The following is a 21,046-nucleotide window of genomic DNA, read 5'->3' as shown; positions in this document are numbered from 1 at the left end:
AGACATGGAATATCTTCAGGCAACTGCTCCCTAGAGCAGTGGTTCTTAACCTTTGTTACTCGGATGCTTTTGAACTGCAACTCCCAGAAACCCCAGTCAGGACAGCTGGTGGTGAAGGCTTCTGGGAGTTGCAGTCCAAAACTCCTGAGTAACCCAAGGTTAAGAACCATTGCCCTAGAGCAACCTCTATTTGCAGGAGGTCAACTCTTCATACCAGTACTGAAGCCAAGAAAGGCAGGAGGGCAGGGCTGGGCATTCCCCTCCAAAAGAATTCACAATTCTGGGTTGAGTAATGTGAATACAGTCCGTCTTAACAAAGAAGAGGCCACACAGTATCAGGGAACGTCTAGGACAGTGTGCTCTGAAGCCAAAACCATCTGACCAGACTGAATTATTCCTCCTCTCTTGTAGGTCCCAATTGTCAGTGACGGGCAGAAGCCAGCAAAGTCATTCTGATTCTGTCGGCAGAATTGAGACAGGAGTGATACCTATCCCTCTGCCACCCCTGTACACCCGAAATACCTGCTCCATAAATTTGAGATCCGCACGTGTACAAATGCACACATAGTGCAGATTAATGGTTGGTGTCAATGCCTGGAGCAAAATGGGAGGGGAAGATACATCAATCAATCTCTGACACACACAGAGGCACCTGGTTCTCTAGTCCAGTGGTTCTTAACGTGGGCGATAATGCCCCCCAGGGGGCGATTTCATTTTTCAGGGGGGCAGTAGAACGAAAAGGGGCGGTGTGGGGGCGCTGGAGCAGAAGGGGGGCGGTAGGGGGGCGTTGGAGCAAGCTAAACCTGTGAAGATGGCTACAGCCTTTTTACAGTGTGCATGAATATATATTTTCCTCTAATCTTAATTTAGTTTCAGAGTTTTTGTCTTGAAAGTTTTAGTTCCTGCATTGCAGTTTGTTTTTATGCCCTTTTTTATATTTCTTTTTGCGTCTTAAAATTTGCAACTAAATCATTAAATGTTACTTTTTTGGGGGCATTTCATTTTCTTGGAATTGAATTTTGTTTTCAGGGGTCATTGGATTTGAGTGTCATAAATTAATTAATTAATTAATTAATTAATTAAAAGATATCATCACCGTGGGGAGGGGGGCGATGATAACTTCAATGGCTCAAGGGGGCGTTTCTTTCAAAAAGGTTAAGAACCACTGCTCTAGTCAGTCATGCTTATACACATGGGGCTCTAGTCTTGTCCTCCATATGTAGTAGGACAGTTCTAGCCCTGCCCCCTCTAATTTTGCGGTTTACCCCTTTTGTGGAGTACCTACATGGATAGAAGAGACTCCCCCCCCCCCCCCCGCTATTGCTTTCAGAGTTTGAAAGCTTAGTTAAAACTAAAGAGCAGAACAACCTTGTTTTAGGGCTGCAGACTTTATTCTGAAATATTCACAGTAGTGGTATTCCAAGTTATTTCCATATTCCCTGTGTAAATGTGATTGCCTAGAAGGCCAGTATTAATTATTTACATTTTGACCCAGATCAAGCAGCAGAAGTCCTAAGAGGACTTTAATAAAGGGGGCAAATTGTCCCGAACAAGCTTTTAGGAGATGTTCTCTTACTGTAACTAGAGCTCTTGTCTTAACAAAGAGTATAGTGCGTGTTTGGGGTTTGAGCCGATATTCTTCTTCCAGGATGAAAGTCATGTCTTCTAATTTTGGATTTTCATTGGATTCGTCTCGAGAAGCTGCATACAACTCCAGGTATTTAGCTGGGGAGAGAGAAGACTTTTATGTGAGACAGAAACACATACCCTTCCCACAAATGGCACAACTCCCTGGCACATTTGATGGGGGCCAGAGGCTAGAAATTTTCTCTAGACGCTGATGTTAGGAAAGTGTGAAGGCAGGAGGAGAAGGGGATGACAGAGGACGAGATGGTTGGACAGTGTCATCGAAGCTACCAACATGAATTTGACCCAAATTTGACCTCCAGTGGAAGACAGGAGGGCCTGGTGTGCTCTGGTCCATGGGGTCACGAAGAGATGGACACGACTTAATGACTAAACAACAACAGAAACTATAAACAATTCTTCAAACACCATCTTGTAAGATTCATTGTATGCCTTATACAGTCCTGAGTCGCCCTGTATTTCTTTCGTATGCCGTTTCTAACTATGGCCGAAACAAAGTTGACAATGAGTGCTCTACAGAACATAAAAGTTCATAATTTGGAATTACCTGGAAGTGTCATATCATCTGATAAACTTATACAACCCTTTAAAAGAAATGTTTATTTTACAACTTACTCATTTAGATGAATCCTAAGTATCAGCACTTGTTTTGTTGCTATAATTCCCTTCTTTGGTTTTATGGTATTGCACCACATTTTTCTCTAAACCAATTCTGAGACATGCAAGGCGTAACTATTTTAAGTAAATAAATGGTTGATTGCTTCCCAGCCCACTACAAATGCACTGCTTACTCCATGAAGCGTGATCCTCCAAATGTTGCTCGACTACAATTCCCATCACCACTAACACGCCACAGTGACTGGGACTGATGGATGATGGAATCCAACACCTACAGCATGCAAATCACCAGTTTATTCACTATTTATGTGCACTTTGATTTTACTAATTACACAGTTATGTTGTTTGCATATTGTGAGAATACAAAGAAAATTGTGGAAATTTTCAGGAATTGTGTTTATCAGGAAAACACAAAAACTGGATATTGTATCCAAGCTGCTTTTATGAAAATAATTAAATGTTTCTTTGCTAAGCTAGGTTTGCCCAGCATCTGTATTTGATGGGGCCTTAATGGCTGATGGGGCTGCTTTTACCCTTGTGCTGAAAGAACAGTGCAGTTTCTTTTCTTGCTCTCACACAACTATCCAACACACACACAAAATCTCCATTTCTTGGCGTAAAATAAGGACACACCAAACAGGGTACACTTCATTTTTTCCATTAAGTACCTTCAAATTTTGAGGCCAACTGCTGTTCTATTTCATCAAACCCTCCACTTCTGTTATTATCAAAGAATTCCTTCAGATAATCCAGCGCATCACAGGTACGCGCATCTTCATTAATAATGAGGGCATCGTTATATTTCTGGACATAAAGAAAAATTCAAAAGCTACTCATAGGATACGCTCATTTTACAAGGTGAAAATAAGACTGCCTGGGAAGCCACACAAAATGGCTGACACGAACAAAGATTTATATAAAATCATTGTCATGGAAGATAATTTACAAATACCAGCTTATTACACAAATTAGGCTGTACAAGTTAAGATAGTTCACAGAAACAGCGTGTCAAAAAACAGCTCCGTGGAAGGAAGGCACTAACCCCACCCCACCCTTGCCATCCCACACAGATGGAGTCTGATCTCATGACTAGACAATGAAGTGAAGAATTCAATAACTGAAGGGCAAAGTCCACCCGAAAGTGACAAGGCCAAGTAAAATGCAAGGTTTTTTCTCCTAGAAGCGGAAGTGCTGCTGCCTGCTGGCAAATAAGAAACTCACCCGGAGGTGCTCTGTATAAACAAAGAGTGCCCTGCAAATCCTCGCTTCTTCCTCCTTATCTGGCAGTTCTAACAGTCGGCATTTCTTCTGTACATCAACGATCCACTGCTCATATTTCTGGGTTTCAAAATCCCGGGTGCTGATTAGGGACAAAGTATCTGGTGGGGAGAAAGGCTTATCGGTTAATTAACTACTAAACTCTACAAGAGCCGCAATGGGCTACACAGCAGTCCAATCTACCTACTCATTTCATTGGCTAGCAAGAAACGGTACATATGGCTCTGTACAGTTAAGTCTAGTAAATGAATTTCATCCGTAGACTGACCATCTTCTCTGTGCTTCCAGGTGCATGTATTACTTGTGTAGACATGCACACCTGCAGCGTAGCACAAGGCTATGTCACGGCCAGGAAGGGCAATAACTGGCTGCTTTCCAGGAATCTCTTGCTCTCAATTCATCCACACCACTTCTAGAATACTACCCATAGTCTAGGATGAATTCAGATATGCACATTTTTCTACGTCTGGCTGGCCTTGCCTGGAGAAATTATTACTGAGCAAGTTTAACGTGCTTTTGGTTTCAAGGGTCCAGGCGTCCACAGCAGTTTTGGCTGCTTTTGTTGGTTTTTCAACCCACAGCAGGAGAGCTCGTAACACCTGTACACATTCTGCTCCATTCGGCCTCATCCTGGCAGACGCACACCTCACACCAAGTAAGAGTAAACTGAAAAGCAAGAAAGAGATACCTAGGCTGGGCATGGGGCTAAAATTTGGAGACCTGTTTTGCTTAGTCATGGGCCTAAAAGAATTAAAAGTTACCTGGAAAAAGACAATCCAGCTCCAGAGAGGTAAAATAAGAACAGGGGCACCAACCCGGCTCCAAAATCTTACCTATTGGATAAAGTTTTCTTGCCAGCGCTTCCGTTTCAGACATCAAGTGCAAAAGAACACTCACAAATTGATTTGGGGGCCGTTTCTTTACAAGTCTAGTTGCTGTGTTATGAAAAAAAGAAAGGGTGGGGCTCTCATTAGCCGTATGTTGTCACTTAGAACTTGATAATCAGCAACTGCCAGAGTCCCCCACCCCCAGCAGAAGTGGTAGATCTTAAAACTGTGATCAGACATCTCAGCCCTGAGAGCTGAATTTAACTGAGAATAGGGTTTTTTTTATCATTATGCTGCCTCGCAAGACGGCTTCTTCTATGGCTGTGCTTCGCAAAACGTGCTTTTTTCCCCCTGAGACTGATGCCTCGCAAGATGAAAAAAATTCATTCGTCTTGCAAGATTACCATAGGAATGCATTGCAATGCATTCCTATGGGAAACTGCTTTTCGCAAAATGATTTTTTCGCAAGACAGCGCTACTCGCAGAACTAATTACATTTGTCTTGCGAGGCACCACTGTAACAGCCACAATGGATCAATTTACAAAGCTGCCATGGGGTGCCTCTTGTCTCACTAACACCCCTGGCCAAAGATAAGAATTACAGCCTTCAGTTGCCAAGGAAAGAAACAGTGGAGAAGGCTTTGCTCATTTTCTGTTTGTGGACTTCCTGAATCTGGCTGGCCATACTTGAGAACAGGATGGTGAACCAGTTAGTCGTTTAGCCTAGTCATCCTCAAGCCTCTCCTATTCTCCACAAGTGGGCTTGCAGCAGCAAATGGTAGACAAAACAGTGTAACAGAGTTAACCGAAGTTGTGAAGAGAGTAGTGCCATCTATAAGGGAACTTTGTCATGACAGGTCGTCTACCACACATTAGACTGTAGGTTTCTCTCCAGAAACAGTAAAGAGGGGACAGCAGCTATAGTAGTTCAAGGCGTCCCACTAAGGTCTGTGAATCAGAACACCAGAGAGCAACCAGGAAGATAGATAAGTGTCTGCCATAGGTTGATCTCACAGTATCTCTGTGCCTCTCTGCAGTGGGCCCAGGTATGGATTCTGCATGCAATGAAGGACAGCTTGTGCTGTAGTATAGACAGGACCAAAAACTCCCCCCCATGGAAGCACAGCAACCATAAGCCATACATACATTTTTGGGGCATATTAACAATCCCCTGGAGCTCCTCTAGGTTCTCTCTGATGGTTGATATGACTTGAGCATTGAGTGAAGCAGAAATTGTACAGATGTGCTCTATGGTCTCTTCCAGGTTTTTTGCATTGCCAACTCCAAGAGAAGCCGTCAGCCCTACAATCTGAGCACACTCTGAAATTAGGCATCTGTCTGATACATAAACTCAAACCATCACTGCATGTAAATTAAAAGAAGTTTCTGACATACAAAAAACATACTGACATACAATGTATGAAGGTTAAGGGAGAAACATAGAACATCACCTATAAAGCAACAGCACCTTCATCAATGATATTTCCTGGAAGATGTCTGTGCACACATATGAGTGCATGAACGCATGCACGTATGTGCGCGCACGCGCACGCGCGCACACACACACACGGTACTTTCTAATATTTCATCAGTCCTTTTTAAAAGATCCTTTTTACACCTCTTAATTACAAAAATAGTAGTAGTACTAGCAATGGCAACAGCAGTAATAACAGCAGCTATAAGTATGTATCTCATGATTCTACAGGAGTACAGAAAAAACCAAATGAACCGTTTTGGGCTCCACTTCTTTGAGAATCTTACATTTCTCTTATATTTCTTTAACAACAAGCCCTTACGGTTTAAGGTCCTTGTTATGAGTCATGTTTGTTTTACTTCCTATCTCCCACTCAAACAAGCCTAGAATCATAGAGTTGGAAGAGGCCTGTAAGGCCACGGAGTCCAACCTCCAGCTCAATGCAGGGATCCAAGCCAAAGGAGATCTGACATGTGCTGTTGTTTTTTAAAAAATATGAGCACCCAAAACTTGCTAAAATCCCAGATGTGTAAAGAAGGTTTAAGGCTTTCCAGTTGTTGAGGACACAGCACGAATGCCTTGTATAGCTCCCTGCCAGCCTCTCCCCGTATCTAAAAAGTGTACAGTGCAAGAGCAAGTCAGAAGAGGATATACTCTGAAAACCCAGGGAAAGTAATTTGTTGACAAACTGATACAACCAAGCTGAACACCTGCAAGAACAATCAAATACAACTCTGCTCTCAGAAACTTGCTTCATGACACACATTAACACAGAATCCACCCACCAAGTGTACCCAAGCCTACCAACAGCTGAAACCTTATCAGTTGCAGTAGCAGGCAGAACTAAAAAGTAAAGTAAGTTTACATCTGGAGAAGCAATTCTACAATATATACAGGCACTGCAATTAAATGACGTAAAAAGGACTGCACGTGTTGTTTACAGTTGATGTCTGTTTTCTCATCACATTTCCATTTCTTCTAAAATGCATTCCTTTTTTTATTTTTTTTAAGGAACAAGTCTACAAGCCTGTATAATCTGCAAAACTGATGTCAGACTTGTGCTTTTACTGAGGCAAAATATGAGCTGTGAGTGCAGAGTACATTTCCTTTCTTACAAACCTTAGAAACATCAGATACTCATAATTATTCCTCGCCTCTGGAATAACCTCCCTTCGGAGATTCGCATGGCCCCTACGCTGGGTACTTTTAAAACCCAATTAAAAACTTGATTCTACATCCAGGCCTTCCCTCCAGCTAATTCCTGACTTTTCTTTTTAACTCTTTTCTATTTTATTTATTATAACTGCTATTGAATGATTATGTACATTTTGTGTTTTATTATTTTTATCTTGTATTGGAAGCTGCCTAGAGTGGGCCGGTGGTCCAGATAGGTGGGATATAAATCAAATAAATAAATAAATAAATAAATAAATAAATAAATAAATAAATAAATAATCTGCAAAAACATACTTGGATGTAGGCCATTGTTAAGGATAATATAAACTCATTCCTAGTTTCCAGTTACATGAGTGAAAAGTTTCAAGAACAATGAACAAAAACAAGGGTATTTGGCACCATGCTGAATGTTATTATATTATTACCATGTTTCTCCGAAAATAAGACAAGATCTTATATTAATTTTTGCTCCACAAAATGCAGTAGGGCTTATTTTCAGGGCGTGTTTTATTTATTTATTTTTAATGGACAACAGTCTACATTTATTCAAATAGTTACGTCATCTTCTGGTTGCTGCAGAATGGTGGAGGGCAAGGTTTCACTTAACTAGGGGTTATTTCAGGGGTAGGGCTTATATTACGAGCATCCTGAAAAATCATAGATAAAGGTAAAGGCAAAGGTTCCCCTTGACAATTTTTGTCACGTCATGTTCGACTCTAGGGGGCGGTGCTCATCCCCATTTCCAAGCCGTAGAGCCAGCGTTTGTCTGAAGACAATCTTCCGTGGTCACATGGCCAGTGTGACTTAGACACGGAGTGCTGTTACCTTCCCACCGAGGTGGTCCCTATTTATCTACTTGCATTTGCATGCTTTCGAACCGTTAGGTTGGCGGGAGCTGGGACAAGCGACGGGAGCTCACTCCGTTGCATGGATTCGATCTTACGACTGCTTGGTCTTCTGACCCTGCAGCACAGGCTTCTGCGGTTTAGCCCACAGCACCACCACGTCCCTGAAAAATCATACTAGGGCTTATTTTCAATTTAGGTCTTATTTTCGGGAAAACAGGGTATATATACTGATGGTACTTTATAAATGACACAGTTTAAATATGATACCTTTCCTTAATTTTCACCATCTTGCACTCAGTGAACACATCAGAACAATCTGCGGCTCTTCAGATGTTGTTAAATCTACAACTCCTATCAACCCCTCATGACTAGCTAAGCTGGCTGTGGCTAACAACTTCTGGAGCAGTGCAGGATCCTCCCCCTTGTTCCACATTTCTGGATACACATCGCATTCCATGAAATTGGACTACAGCCATCATGTACACATGCACTTCAACCTCAGGAAAGTCCCCATCACTCCCATCACACATTGAAGAGAAATGTTCAACTCACATCTTTTTTACAAGACACACACAAAAAAAACCCTCCCAGCATGGCACATATATTCTGAACCTGTTCATCACATCATTAGCTCTTACCTGAGGTAATGGTGTTTCTGGTTGTTCAAACTTAATGTCCAAGTATTTGGACATTAACACATTGTATGGATGATTCCCAGTAGTGTTGTGGCACTCATCAAAAATCATCAGGGTAAACAACGACAGGGAAGAGAGTGTTTTGTCATTAAGACAATTGACAAGAATCTGTGGTGTCATGATGGTGATATCATTCCCTTCAATAATCATAGCTGCCGGGCTATCAGCTGCTACTTCCCCACAGATACCTGCAACGGTGTACCTAGAAGGGAAAAGGCAAACATTGTTTGCAACAAAAACAATTTACTATGTGCATTCCACGGGTTGATAGCTGTGGGAGAACCAACTGAATATTCTGCAAAAATTAAGATACTGTAGTAAGGTGACCATATGAAAAACATACACAGCTAGTTTTGACCTATAGCCTTTCTTTTCTCTCTCTTAACCTTTTAATGTGGACCATCAACTAGTGTGAAAACATTAAATAATTTGTGTGAGAAACTAAACATTTAGTAACAGTACAATGCCCTTTTCTCGAAGGAGTCCCTGATTTTCATACCAGTAGTCCTATTCAGGTCTCAGCTGTCAGAGCGGACAGATCTCTAGCCCTGCCTTATCTGGCTACAATTCCATCACCCTCCTATGACTAGAGGGCAAGAAATAGGAAGATGGGGACCTTCACGGTCAGTGTCAGGGTCCCTGGAAAAGGAAGGGGCAGTCAAGTGTGGACTTCCAAGCTTTTGTTGGGCTGCAGATCCCATTCTCCCTACCTACTGGCTTTGTCAACAATGGCACATGGGAACTGCAGCCCTGCAACATTTGCAGGGCCACAACTATATAAGATCTACCCAAAATCCATACCAAAAAAAAGCACATTCTTGCTGTTTATTTTTGGAGTCAAGAGAACCACTTAACAGGTACACGGAAAGATTTAAGCCCTACTTCTTCCTTTTGAAATACTCCTGGAAGACGTTCTTCTGTTGTTCATATACTGGGACTTTAGTAGCAAGGAAGACCACTTTCCCTTTCTTCCCAGCAGGCATGTTCTGGAGGTGATGGTCACATATCATGATGGACACAAATGTTTTTCCAGATCCTGTGAAAATGAGAACAGAAAAGAGAGCAGTTGGGATCTATTTATAAAGCAACCACATCATACTTTCGACAAAACTGAAATGGTTCTGTATATTTTCCCATAGTAATATTAGTTATGAGAGAATTATTGTAGAGCACTCAGTGAGCACCTGATCCTGTTGCAGCATCATGACTAAGAGTTCAAACCAGAAGTGGAGATTTTCTGAGCCTCAAGTGAGAAACTGGGTGGCCTTAGGTAGCACAACACATTACAACAAGTACAATGGCATGGTCTACCTCCTGTTCCTAACACACAGAAGAACTGGTCTCACTGCATCACTTCTGCTCATGCAGCTCCGTATGGCATCGCAAAGAAAGGAGGAGCCAAGAAATCTCAGTGATCCAATTTTCTTCATCAGTTCTTGTATCATAGACATTTTTGATCACTGAAATCTGCAAACCCTTCTAAATTTCCAAAGAAAGCTGTGCCACCTGTCACCTACGTGATCAGATAGTGCAACTGACTTGCACGGACGCTTGTAAAGCTTGATAATAATAATTTTAAAAAGATAAAACCTGAAAGTGATGGCCTGGGAATGAGCACTGTACACAGTAAGAAGACAAACAAAAGGGAAAAAAACCTAAATACATTTATTTTAAGCAGATGCTTCAATAAAACAGGCCATTCCTTAAGACTGCTTACAACAGCACTGCAAATATATATATATATATATATCCCTGTAAGGTCCAGCGCCATATGAAACACAAGTGAGACTTAACCAAAATAAAAAATAAATAAATAAATAAATAAATAAATACCACAAAGGCTATGAAATTGCCTTATGTGGTACAGTATCACATCACTGATGCCTCTCAGGTCCAGTACTGTCTGTTACAGATGGCAGCAGCTACTCCAAAATGGAAGGCAGAGGTTTCTGAGTTGGCTACCTAAGGCCTTTTGTTAATGGGAGGTGCCAGAAACAAAACTTGAGATCTTTTGCATGTGAAAAGTACACTCCGCTCTCTAAGCCAGCGCACCTCCTCATAAAGGAATTGTAGGGGGCCCAAAGCATGCGTTAAATAAACTTCTCAAACCTCAGACCTGAAAGTCATTCCCTGTGGCTGTCCTCAGAACTACTACTACTACTACTACTACTACTACTACTACTACTACTACTACACACACACACACACACACACACACAGACAGAGGCTAAATTAATTTCTAATGCTACACTTTACACTTTTAAAATATCACTTCAAGGGACAATAATAATGAGAAACAAAAGTGGTCTTACCTGTTGGGGCACAAATGATGGTATGTTTGCCATTAAGAGCAGGCTGGGCAAGTTCCTTCTGATACTCCCGAGCTTCCTTTGGAACAGAAACCGATGGTCGAAAGGCTTCTGGAAGTATAAACAAATAAAAGACAACTTAAAGATAGCACTACCTAGATGTTTTATTTTAAAGGGATTTTACCAGCTACAGTACCATAAATAATGACATGGGAACATGGCTGACACTGGCTCACCAAAGATAAAATCTTGCACCCTTTTCCCCCCAAAAAAGCAACTCCCTCACATAGCCTTCTATGAGAGAAATCTGACCACAGCAGCACGCAGAGTAGCATAGCTTCTGCATTATTTGGGACATATAAAGGGAAGGAACTGACCTGGATCTTGAAGATCTTCAGGCACATTTGATATTCCCCTTTATTGGCCCCACCATAACTTTGCTCCTGACCATGCTGGCCCCTGATTCTATGGCCACTGAGACATAATCTAAGGCCCATGGGGTATGTACTAAAAAGAAGATGCCAGAGGATCATTTTAACTGTATGTTGCATTGTACCATTTGAAAAAGCAGAGTACAGTGGCGCCCTGCATAGCGACGTTAATCCGTTCCGGATTAATCGTCGCTATGCAAAAACATCGCTAAACGAATCAAAAAACCCCATAGGAATGCATTAAACTTAGTTTAATGCGTTCCTATGGCACCCAAACTCACCGTTCAGCGAAGTTCCTCCATAGCGCCACCATTTTGCGCCCTCGGTAAGCGAGGGCAGGGCGCGAAAACACTTGCGGTGGCCATTTTGGGCACTCGGTGGCCATTTTGGAACAGCCGATCAGCTGTTCTGTAAACATCGCAATGCGAATATCGGTAAGCGAAACGCTTACCGATCATCGCAATGCAAGTTTTTGCCTATCTAAACGTCGCAATGCGATCGCTTTTGCGATCACAAAAGCGACATCGCTATGCGGATTCGTCGTTAAATGGTGCGCTCGTTAAGCGAGGCACCACTGTACACGTTGCTAAAACTCCACTGAAGAGAGAAGGCAGGAGCTCAGTTCCAAATGTTCTCTGTTTTAATTGTAACTTGTTACTTATCACAAAGACCAACAAAAAGTTTAATAGCCCTTTTATGTGAAAAGCAGGATACGGGAAATGAGGTACGACATCTGAAATAAGCAGGATTGGTTTGCTAACAAGGATTAAGTAAGAGAGAACTTTGTGCTCAGTGTTAACCTGGCAGTTCTCCTCCTCTTCCCAGGCCCAGAAATCCTGTTTCCTAATTCCTGGTTGAAAGGTTCACCGTCTCAGACTGGTACAAACTAGAAGGTCCTCAACAGCACATAATGCCACACAATGGGCTATTTATTTTTATTTATTTATTTAATTTAGATCCCTGCCCATCTAGACCGAAGTCTACTCTGGGTGGCTAACAACATACAAGAATAATACAATAAAATAAAAAACATTTAAACCATAAGGATAACCATAAATTAAGTACTGACAGAAGGAAAGGCCTGCCTAAAGAGCCAGGTCTTCAGTAGGCTCTTAAATACACCCAGCGAGGGTGCCAGGCAAATTCCGGGGGGCGGGGGGGGGAGATTGTTCCAGAGTCAAGGAGCTACTGCTGAGAAGGCCTGCTTTCTTGTTCTTTCTCTTTGGGCCTCCCTCGGTGTTAGGCCCCTTAGCTGCTCATCTTGACTAAAGCGAGTGATTCCGGTAGATCTAGGTGGGAGGATGCTTTCCACTAGATATTGAGGTCCTAAACCATTTAGGGCTTTATATGTCATCATTAGTACTTTAAAATCAATGCAGAAATGAATGGGCAGCCAATGAAGGGCAGCCAGAGTAGGGGATCTCAAAGGTAGCACCACGTAGAGCGCATTACAGCAGCCTAATCTCGAGACTACAAGTGCATGGAACAGAATGGTGAGGGCCGCCACATTAAGTTGGGCAATTTGCCGAAGATGAAAATAGACAGTACAGACCACTGATGCTACCTGGCTCTCCATGGTAAGCACCAGGTCAAGATGGACTCCCAGACTGAGAACCGAATTCTTTGTGGTGAGAGTCACTCCCTCCAAAAGAGAGGGAATTCCCCAAACCACTGACATCAGGGCCACCACCACCCCTCAGGACCTCCGTTCAGCTTCAGACCAGTCACCTGCATCCACCCCAATAGGGCCTCCAGACAGCGCTGAAGGGACAAAACGGTATCCACTGTTGTTGAAGAAAAGGAGATGTAGAGCTGGGTGTCATCAGCATACTGATGACAGGAAGCCCCACACCCCCTGATGACCTGACCCAGCGGCCTCATGTAGATATTAAACAGCACTGGGGAGATAATTGAGCAATGCAGGACCCCACAATTTAAGATTCTACGGAGCTGATACACTCTCCCCAAGCTGTACTCGCTGGGAACTGCATAACCTGGAGGGCAGGCAAGGGTCAAGGGAACACCCCTTTCCCCACGCATCCAGGTCTCTGTTATGCATGCCAGGTCTGCATCCTCCTCCAGGATAAGGTCTTGGATAATCTGGGATTTGTTGGATATAGACCTCGCGTTCAGCAACACTCGATTTAGAGTGGAGGGACAACTGGTCTGACTACCTCGAGTCTGACGGTTGGTTACAGTGCCAGAACAGTGAACAGCCTTCAAATATCTGTTCACCTTTCGTCTGCAACGAGTAGGAACTGTGCCACGGCTAGTGGTGCTGCCTTGTTTTTTTCTTACTTAAAAAAAAACAGGTTATTGAAAGTGACCCTTTGTGCCTTTTAGAGGCCAAAAAGTATTTTCAGGGAGCAAGGTCATGCAGCCCCCTATAAACGTGGCTTACATGCACACACACACCCATGCTCCCTAGACCAATGGTCCTCAACCTTGGGCCTCCAGATGTTCTTGGACTTTAACTCCCAGAAATCTTGGCCAGCAGAGGTGGTTGTGAAAGCTTTTGGGAGTTGAAGTTCAAGAACATCTGGAGGCCCAAGGTTGGGGACCACTGCCCTAGACGAAACAACAGGACTTGAAACCAAAAACATTTCCACCTCCAAAATCTAAAATCTTCAGGAGGATGTAGAGTTCCCAGGCAGACACATATGCAGACCATATGCCACGAGCCTTTACTAGAACAAGGACTCTCTAGAACAAGGCTGTGACTGTATGGTCAAATATCGCCAGATTTGTTGTGAGTGTAAAACAGATGAATTCGCTTTTCTTTAATCTTTTTTCTTAAGTGATCACACAACACAAAAGAAGTCTGAATCGGTCTGGACCTCATCAATCTTGATGCAGAGTATTTTTCTCTCTCTCTTCCACTGGAGTCTTCTACTTTTTTCAAGCCAAAACAATTCAAATGGGCCCCCTGCCACCCATCGATCAGTTGTTTTGTTCTCCCAAGGGATGGTGTACGTGACTGTGGGTGGTATTCTGGTGACACACGAAGTTGGGCATGATGTTTTGGACAGTGGGCAACACCCATCCCCACAATCTTTCTCTCTAGTTACCCCAAAGTATTTTTTTAAATTTTTAAAAAACTACCGAGTTTAGTGCTTGATCACCTTATTGCTACATTGGCATACTAGTTTAGCACTAGATCATCTCTTCATGGACAAAAAAGAGAAAGAGAGAGATAAAAATCAGTAGGAAACTGATATAATTGCAGTGAATTACTGCAGACTACTATGTTTCCACAGTATATGTGCATATGTTTGTACATGACAGAGAACTTTGGGAAACTGTCTTTTTTCCCTACTGCTGGGCAACACCTTAAATAGCCCAATGGCTTTACAATGAAGAGCCAGAGAGTGGGAGGGGGGCTGTAGAAACTGGTACTGAAATAACCCATAGTCTCTGTGTGATCATCTAATCTGAACAGGAACATAAAATAAGCTCCATGTCAAACCACAGCAATACTGAATTATGCCAATTTGGCTTGCCAATAGGTACCACCCATGAGAAACTACAGAGAATTTCACTCGGGCTGGGAGCCACATAACATCCACACAAACTTTTGCATGCTTTGCAGAAGAGAGTGGAACACTTGCTTTCAAATACAGAGGTCAGGATGGCATTTTGCCACTGTGCTCTTGCAGATGAGCACTCTGCATAGCTGGTAGTGCTTCTCTGAGTTCAAACAAGGAGGCCACTGCCACCGACTTGCCCAAACCGTTTTCAGGCTTCACATTTGTGCAAGCATGAGCCAACCGCATCCTTGTGTGAAAATGATTTCACCAGTATGGCATGACACACTGCTGCACAAACATACATTCTGAGATGTGCAGTGGTGTGACGGTATGTTTCTGCAGTCCAGCACGACAACATTGCCATTCTAGCATCATTCAAAAGGATATAGGCCAGGACTAGACTGTGAGTCTTACAATTCACTAGATGAACCTACTGCCAAGAACTCATCCAGAGTTCAAACATCACCACCATTTTCATCATCATTACTAATGCTATTTTGCACTTCCCACCAAATGTTGGCTGGCTGTCAGGTCATTCCCAAAGTCCTAGGGTATACATAGGTATTTCTTTAAAGTATACTGTTCCAAACAAGATAGCCTTCTGAAGTTGGTGTATCATGATCTCATTTATGCCTCGGGTATAAAGATGGATTTGGAAGTCTTACCTGAAGGTGAAGACGGACTTCCACTAAGATCAACAGTTCCTGGTTCTTCATAATATTGTAACTTCATGTCAAAGACACTGTGGTCCTCATCTCCATTTGTCATTGGAACATCTGTGCTATTATCATCAGCTAAACACAATATAAAGACAGAATCATGAGTCTATTATTTTTATTATTCTTGGTCACAGCAGACCAGAACCTTCAGAAGTCTACTATGTGAGCATTCCCAAAGTAGAATTCCTTGTCTACACCACCAATCAAGAATAACTGTGAGAAGGAAAAGTAGCGCAAAACAGGCAACCTGATGGAGAACCTGACTTTCTATTTACCTCAATAAGATTCTATGCCTCATATTTATGACTGAATAATGCAGCACCTGTGGAACACTTAGAATAGCTTCATGCGCCTGGTTTTGTATATATGCAGGATTAACACAATTATGCCCGAGTGTAGTGTCTCATAAAAAACATTTGTAAAGATAAGAATAGACTGCATACATGCTTCTCATGAAGGCCAGAATTTAGGCAGCTTGTGACTAAGCAGAGGATACCCACAAGGCTTTGGAGTTGCCTGCCTATTTTGCCCTGCTCCACAAGCCACTTCTGACTGCAACTGTATCAAACATCATTAAAACACACAACAGGCAAAATCCTGTTGCATCAAGTTACACTGGTGTAACCCAGATCTGGCGCTGGAAGTAATGTAAACTAATGGAAAGCTTCTTATTCAGCCCCCTTTCAGGTTCCGAGGCTCCCCAGACCCCCCCCCCCTTTTGCTCTAGCGAAGTCTCTGGATGCCTCATGGCCTGGGGTGAGGGAGAATTTAACAGTCTAAAAAAATCAGGACAAGGCCATATGGTCCCCAAAACCATTAATAGTCCATTTCCATTTACTAATCAAAAATCGCCTCCATATCGCCAGCGGCATCCTCAGTCCCCAATGGCGATCATCCGGGACAGTTTTTAAAGAAGCTTAGACAGGTTCATGGCAGAGAAAAGTCATTATGGCTACATGCCATATTCAGTATCAGAGGCTGTATATACAGCTTGAAAAATTACTTTTGAAAAATAAATTAAATAAAACATATTACTCCAACACCTCAGGGGATGAGTTCTTATTATTTATTTACTTAAAGTTCATGTTATTACTAGTTATGTTACTTTTTTTTAGTTTAAAACACCCTTACGATTGGGAAAAAAAGTGGAATACAATCTGAAAATTCCATTTAAAATGATTCTAATAATGTATTTCACTATCCTCACAAGCTGTAAAACTAGAAAATTTTCCTCGTTACACATCATAAAAGAGGGGGGGAGATGACATCATAGATGTGATAGAGTGGTACTATCACTTCTCATGATCTTGATGCTCCCCCCCCCCATTGATGCAGCCTAGGACTGTGCTGGCTTTCTTGGCAGCTGCAGCACACTGCTGACTCATCCTTAGATGGTGGTCCACCAGGACACCTTTATCCCTCTCACAGCTGCTACTTTCAAGCCAGGTACCACCTATCCTGTACCTGTGCATCTGGTTTCTCCTGCCTAAGTGCAGGATCTTACTTTTCCTGCTATTGAAATGCATCTTATTGTGACCAAGTCCCTTGTCCTTTCCCTGCAAGTACTCTACAGTAAGACCCTTATATCCGCAGGGGATCAGTTCCAAGTCCCCCTGCAGATGCTCAAAAGGTAGATTACAGCGAACATTATTTTAAATAGTCTCTGGCTCCCTCTAGTGATCCTTTCTGGTGATGACATAGAAATATATTTCTCTAACAAATGCTATACAGTGGTGCCTCGCTTGACGACGTTAATTTGTTCCAGCGAAATCGCTGTAGAGAGAAAACATCGTCAAACGAAATAAAGAACCCATCGAAACGCATTGAAAACCGTTCAATGTGTTCCAATGGGCTGAATACCTGCTCGTTTTCCGAAGATCCTCCATACGGTGGCCATTTTCAGTGCCTGTAAACCCAGAAATCCGTCCTAGAAAACAGTGGGGGGGGGGCATTTTGACAGCTGGTGGCCATTTTGAGAGTCGCCGGTCAGCTGTTGAAAAAACATCGTTTTGCGAAGAATCGGTTCCCGAAGCAGAGAACCGATCATCGCAAAGCGAAAAAAGCCCATTTAAAACATCGTTTTGCGATCGCAAAACGTCAACGTAAAGTGGATTCGTCGTAGAGCAGGGTAATCGTCCAGCGGAGCACAACTTTAGATAGCAATAATTTGGCTCCCTCTAGTGTCCAATTTTGGTAACTTTATTTTAGAAATATGTATTTCTAGGATTTTTCTTTTAATATTTTCATAACATAGAAAAGTGAATCATCAGATACTGGTCCTGCAGATATGAGGGTCCTACTATAGTTTATATTTCCTTCAAACACCCAAGAAATGATGCTAAGAGGTTTCCACACCTTGTTTCAAATCCCACAATTTGCTTTCATTGTAATATTCAGCCTCTTCCAGTGCCATCTGGAAAGTTTTAGGCCAGTTTTCTTTATCTGACCTGTACAAACAGTCAAGAAATTTCCTTGCACTTGCTCCTTTACCATCTTTTACCTTAGCCTGCAAGTAAAATGAAAAAAGGCAAAACTCTTAGCATATGAGAGACAGAGACAAGGAGAGAAATAAACATTCTCTATAGAAACAGAAAGGTATTAAAAGTTTGAATAACATTTCAGATGTGTAAACTCTGCATAGCAAATTGCTGTATTCCTTTGTTTATCAGCCTTGCTTCTTTTTATATTTCTCTGAAATATTCCTATTTACTTGTTTTATAATCCAGACTCACCAACATGGTTAGAGAATAGCTGCTGGCTCTGCCCACTCCCTCATTGCATTGGTCATGTTAACAGCTGCAAGTCTGAAGAGAAGCGGCTCCTATTCATATGAGGCTCTCTGTGCAAGCAACAAGTCTAAAATTTAAGTCTCTGCTCATATGGAAAGCCTACATTTGAGCTGGTACCTCTCCAGACACGTTCCTGCTCATGTGAAAAAATGATGGTGGAGGAGATAGAGCTAGACTGGGAAGGGACACATGATCAAGTGGAATAAAATAAACTAAGGGATTGGGGAGGGACCAAAAGGCACGTAAGCAACCAAAACTCCCTTTTAATTCAGTACATATCAGAATGAGGGGTGATCTCATCTGGATAATAGGGGAAGAGGATGGAACTTAAGGGGCCACTTAGGTACATTTTGTGGAGCAAATGCCCTGTCCGGACAGGCCCAGTGAGGAGACCAACACAAGTTAACCCAGTGAATCAATCACATTTACACAAATGCTGTCACACCATTCAGCAGCTGACTTAGTGGGTCTACTTAAGCTGCAACTAGCATGAGGATTTGGGCATTCACAAATAATACCTGATGAATTTCTTCCCATTCCTCATCTAAGAGACAGTCCTTCATGTGGGGAAGCATTTGACCTGGATCAATAGCGAGCAAACTGGGCTCAATCCGTTTCAACAACTCCCTATGAGGCTCCAGATCCTCGATCAGCTGGAAATTCCAATTTTCAATTGCATGAAAAAGGCCAGTATAACCTGTAGGCACAAGGTGGCAGAAAAGCATGAAACACCTGCATTAACCTACCGCAACCCCCACCCACTCATTCCACATTTAACAACATTGCAAATCAAGACGCTTCATCAACTGGCCAACAGCTGAATTTTGTGAGTTCCCATTATCCATTGTTTACTGTACACGGGGAAATGAAGAAGAGAAGGAAAAAGTTTTCTGGTTGCAATACATGTTTACGATGTAAATTCTAGAAGAGGCAATCCCAGAAAAAAGTGTATCCCGCCACTGAAGAACAGAAACACAGACATCATTAAGGCATAATTCCCTTAAAACCACACACCACAAAATCATAAACTGATTTTAAACTTTTCTCTTAATCTAATTCTCATAATTGTATCAAATATCAATATAAAGTCGATAAAGGCTGCATCAGCCCCTTCTGGTGTTGTCATACTCTTTTTTCCAAGCAAGACGATGACGTACCAATAGATCTCCCAGCTCTAAAACTGGCTCGTTCATCAGCTATGATGCTTTCTTGTACTAACCATGTGATTAATTTATCAAGAAGGTGGGCAGCGTACAGTTTACTGGCAACAGTCAAGTGACATTTCCTTATTAACTAGAACCGACTGAACTGGATTCCCAATGTGGTGCAGTGGACAGAGTGACAGACTAGGACTCTGGAGAACAGGGTTCAAATCCCTGCTTAGCCATGGAAAACCACTCCTTAAATATCTCACTTACCTTGAAGACCCTGTTAGGGTCGATATAAATCAGTTCGGACTTCACGGCACCTAATAACAACTGAACATTTACAAAAGTAACAGTCACATCATTCTTTAGCATCACAGCTTAGAAGAAAAGCATTTACCTAGGTTTCATGGACACATGTAGAGGCACAGGAATATATTAATGCTTTTAACCATACATTTGAGACTAATCAGGGGTATTGCCTTTCCACCTTTGGCACTGCCACTTGTGTAAGGCTTTTAGTTAATGACAGTAACAGAAATCATTCTATATCCATGAGGCCTGTCACTGTTTCTGCCAGGACATGCCAAAGATTTCACTTAACATCCCACCTTCACACAAGGGGGACAAAGTTCCATTTTTATTTTTTTCCTCTTTCTGACTGATACTTAAAATTCATTTCCCAAATCTAATAGAAGCAGCTCTTTGAACAGGATAGCTGAATTATCTCTGCTACACAGGTTATTGTGCTAAAAAAAAATTTCCAGATTTGGTGCAGAATACCCATTTGCAACCATCCTCCACTGTCTCTTAATCTCAAGTGACTCTCATCCTGCACCCAACCCTGGTTTAGCAAAGCAGCCTTTGTTCAGGATTTCTCCTCAAAAAACAAACAAACAAACCCAAAAACTCAGACAGAGTTTTGCTTGCCCACATGAGCAAGCAAAACGTATAACTCAAAGCAGAAAATTGCGATGCAGCAAGAACACAAACAGCACCTCGGTAATTAGCAGCAAGTAGCTGCTGCAATTTATGTAATTTCAGTTACACACACATAAATTGCCAGGAAGAGTCTCATCGGAAGAACCAAATATACCTTGCATGAGAAAGCAATTAAGTTTTGTGCCACCCTCCTCCTACCTGCTGCATGCAGCGCATTTAAAAATCCACGGAACCATCCCACGGACGTGAGCTCCAGAATGGACTGGAGAAATAGCTCTGCAGCAGCCGAAGGCGTCTCCTTAAGCTTTTGAATGTTCTCTACGGTCTCTAAAAAGAAGCCAGACAAGAACCGTTACTATCGCAACATATATTTTTATCTGAAAAAGAAAGATTATGAAGCAGAATGAGGGCCTGTCCAGACAGGGAATTTGGAGCAATCTGGTTTTCACTTAAAAGGTTCTTGGCCTTCAGTGTGATCTATTTTAAATCTCACTTGAGCGATCCTTCTGTTCACACCGGAGAGGTTCATTCTCCTGCGAGAAGGGTCCACACAAGTCTAAGTGCATCAAGTGCACCCAGTTTGCTCACAAGTAAGGTTTACCTGGTTTACTCACAATTAAG

The 21,046-nt window shown here is 42.3% G+C and overlaps 1 protein-coding gene across 3 annotated transcripts in view; it reads right to left on the bottom strand.

Moving 5' to 3' along the window:
* RIGI (RNA sensor RIG-I) overlaps nucleotides 1-21,046 on the bottom strand; it is a 30,949-nt gene that overhangs the window by 6,667 nt on the left and 3,236 nt on the right. Inside the window, exons 2-13 of one of the 3 annotated variants that reach the window (XM_078384879.1) lie at nucleotides 20,585-20,752; nucleotides 18,857-19,035; nucleotides 17,905-18,055; nucleotides 15,496-15,624; nucleotides 10,876-10,983; nucleotides 9,446-9,599; nucleotides 8,507-8,765; nucleotides 5,517-5,679; nucleotides 4,377-4,478; nucleotides 3,487-3,644; nucleotides 2,934-3,069; nucleotides 1,577-1,725 (exon numbers count right to left, since the gene is read on the bottom strand). In XM_078384879.1, coding sequence (XP_078241005.1) covers nucleotides 1,577-1,725; nucleotides 2,934-3,069; nucleotides 3,487-3,644; nucleotides 4,377-4,478; nucleotides 5,517-5,679; nucleotides 8,507-8,765; nucleotides 9,446-9,599; nucleotides 10,876-10,983; nucleotides 15,496-15,624; nucleotides 17,905-18,055; nucleotides 18,857-19,035; nucleotides 20,585-20,752 — 1,856 coding nt within the window. The remainder of the gene's footprint in view (nucleotides 1-1,576; nucleotides 1,726-2,933; nucleotides 3,070-3,486; nucleotides 3,645-4,376; nucleotides 4,479-5,516; nucleotides 5,680-8,506; nucleotides 8,766-9,445; nucleotides 9,600-10,875; nucleotides 10,984-15,495; nucleotides 15,625-17,904; nucleotides 18,056-18,856; nucleotides 19,036-20,584; nucleotides 20,753-21,046) is intronic. The other 2 variants (XM_072992027.2, XM_072992028.2) reach the window with 2 other exon arrangements.

The sequence above is a fragment of the Pogona vitticeps genome, chromosome 2 (genome assembly GCF_051106095.1).
Source record: "Pogona vitticeps strain Pit_001003342236 chromosome 2, PviZW2.1, whole genome shotgun sequence".
Classification (NCBI taxonomy): Eukaryota; Metazoa; Chordata; class Lepidosauria; order Squamata; family Agamidae; genus Pogona; species Pogona vitticeps.
Note: the sequence above shows the minus strand (reverse complement) of the source record. Positions and strands in the feature narration are given on the sequence as shown.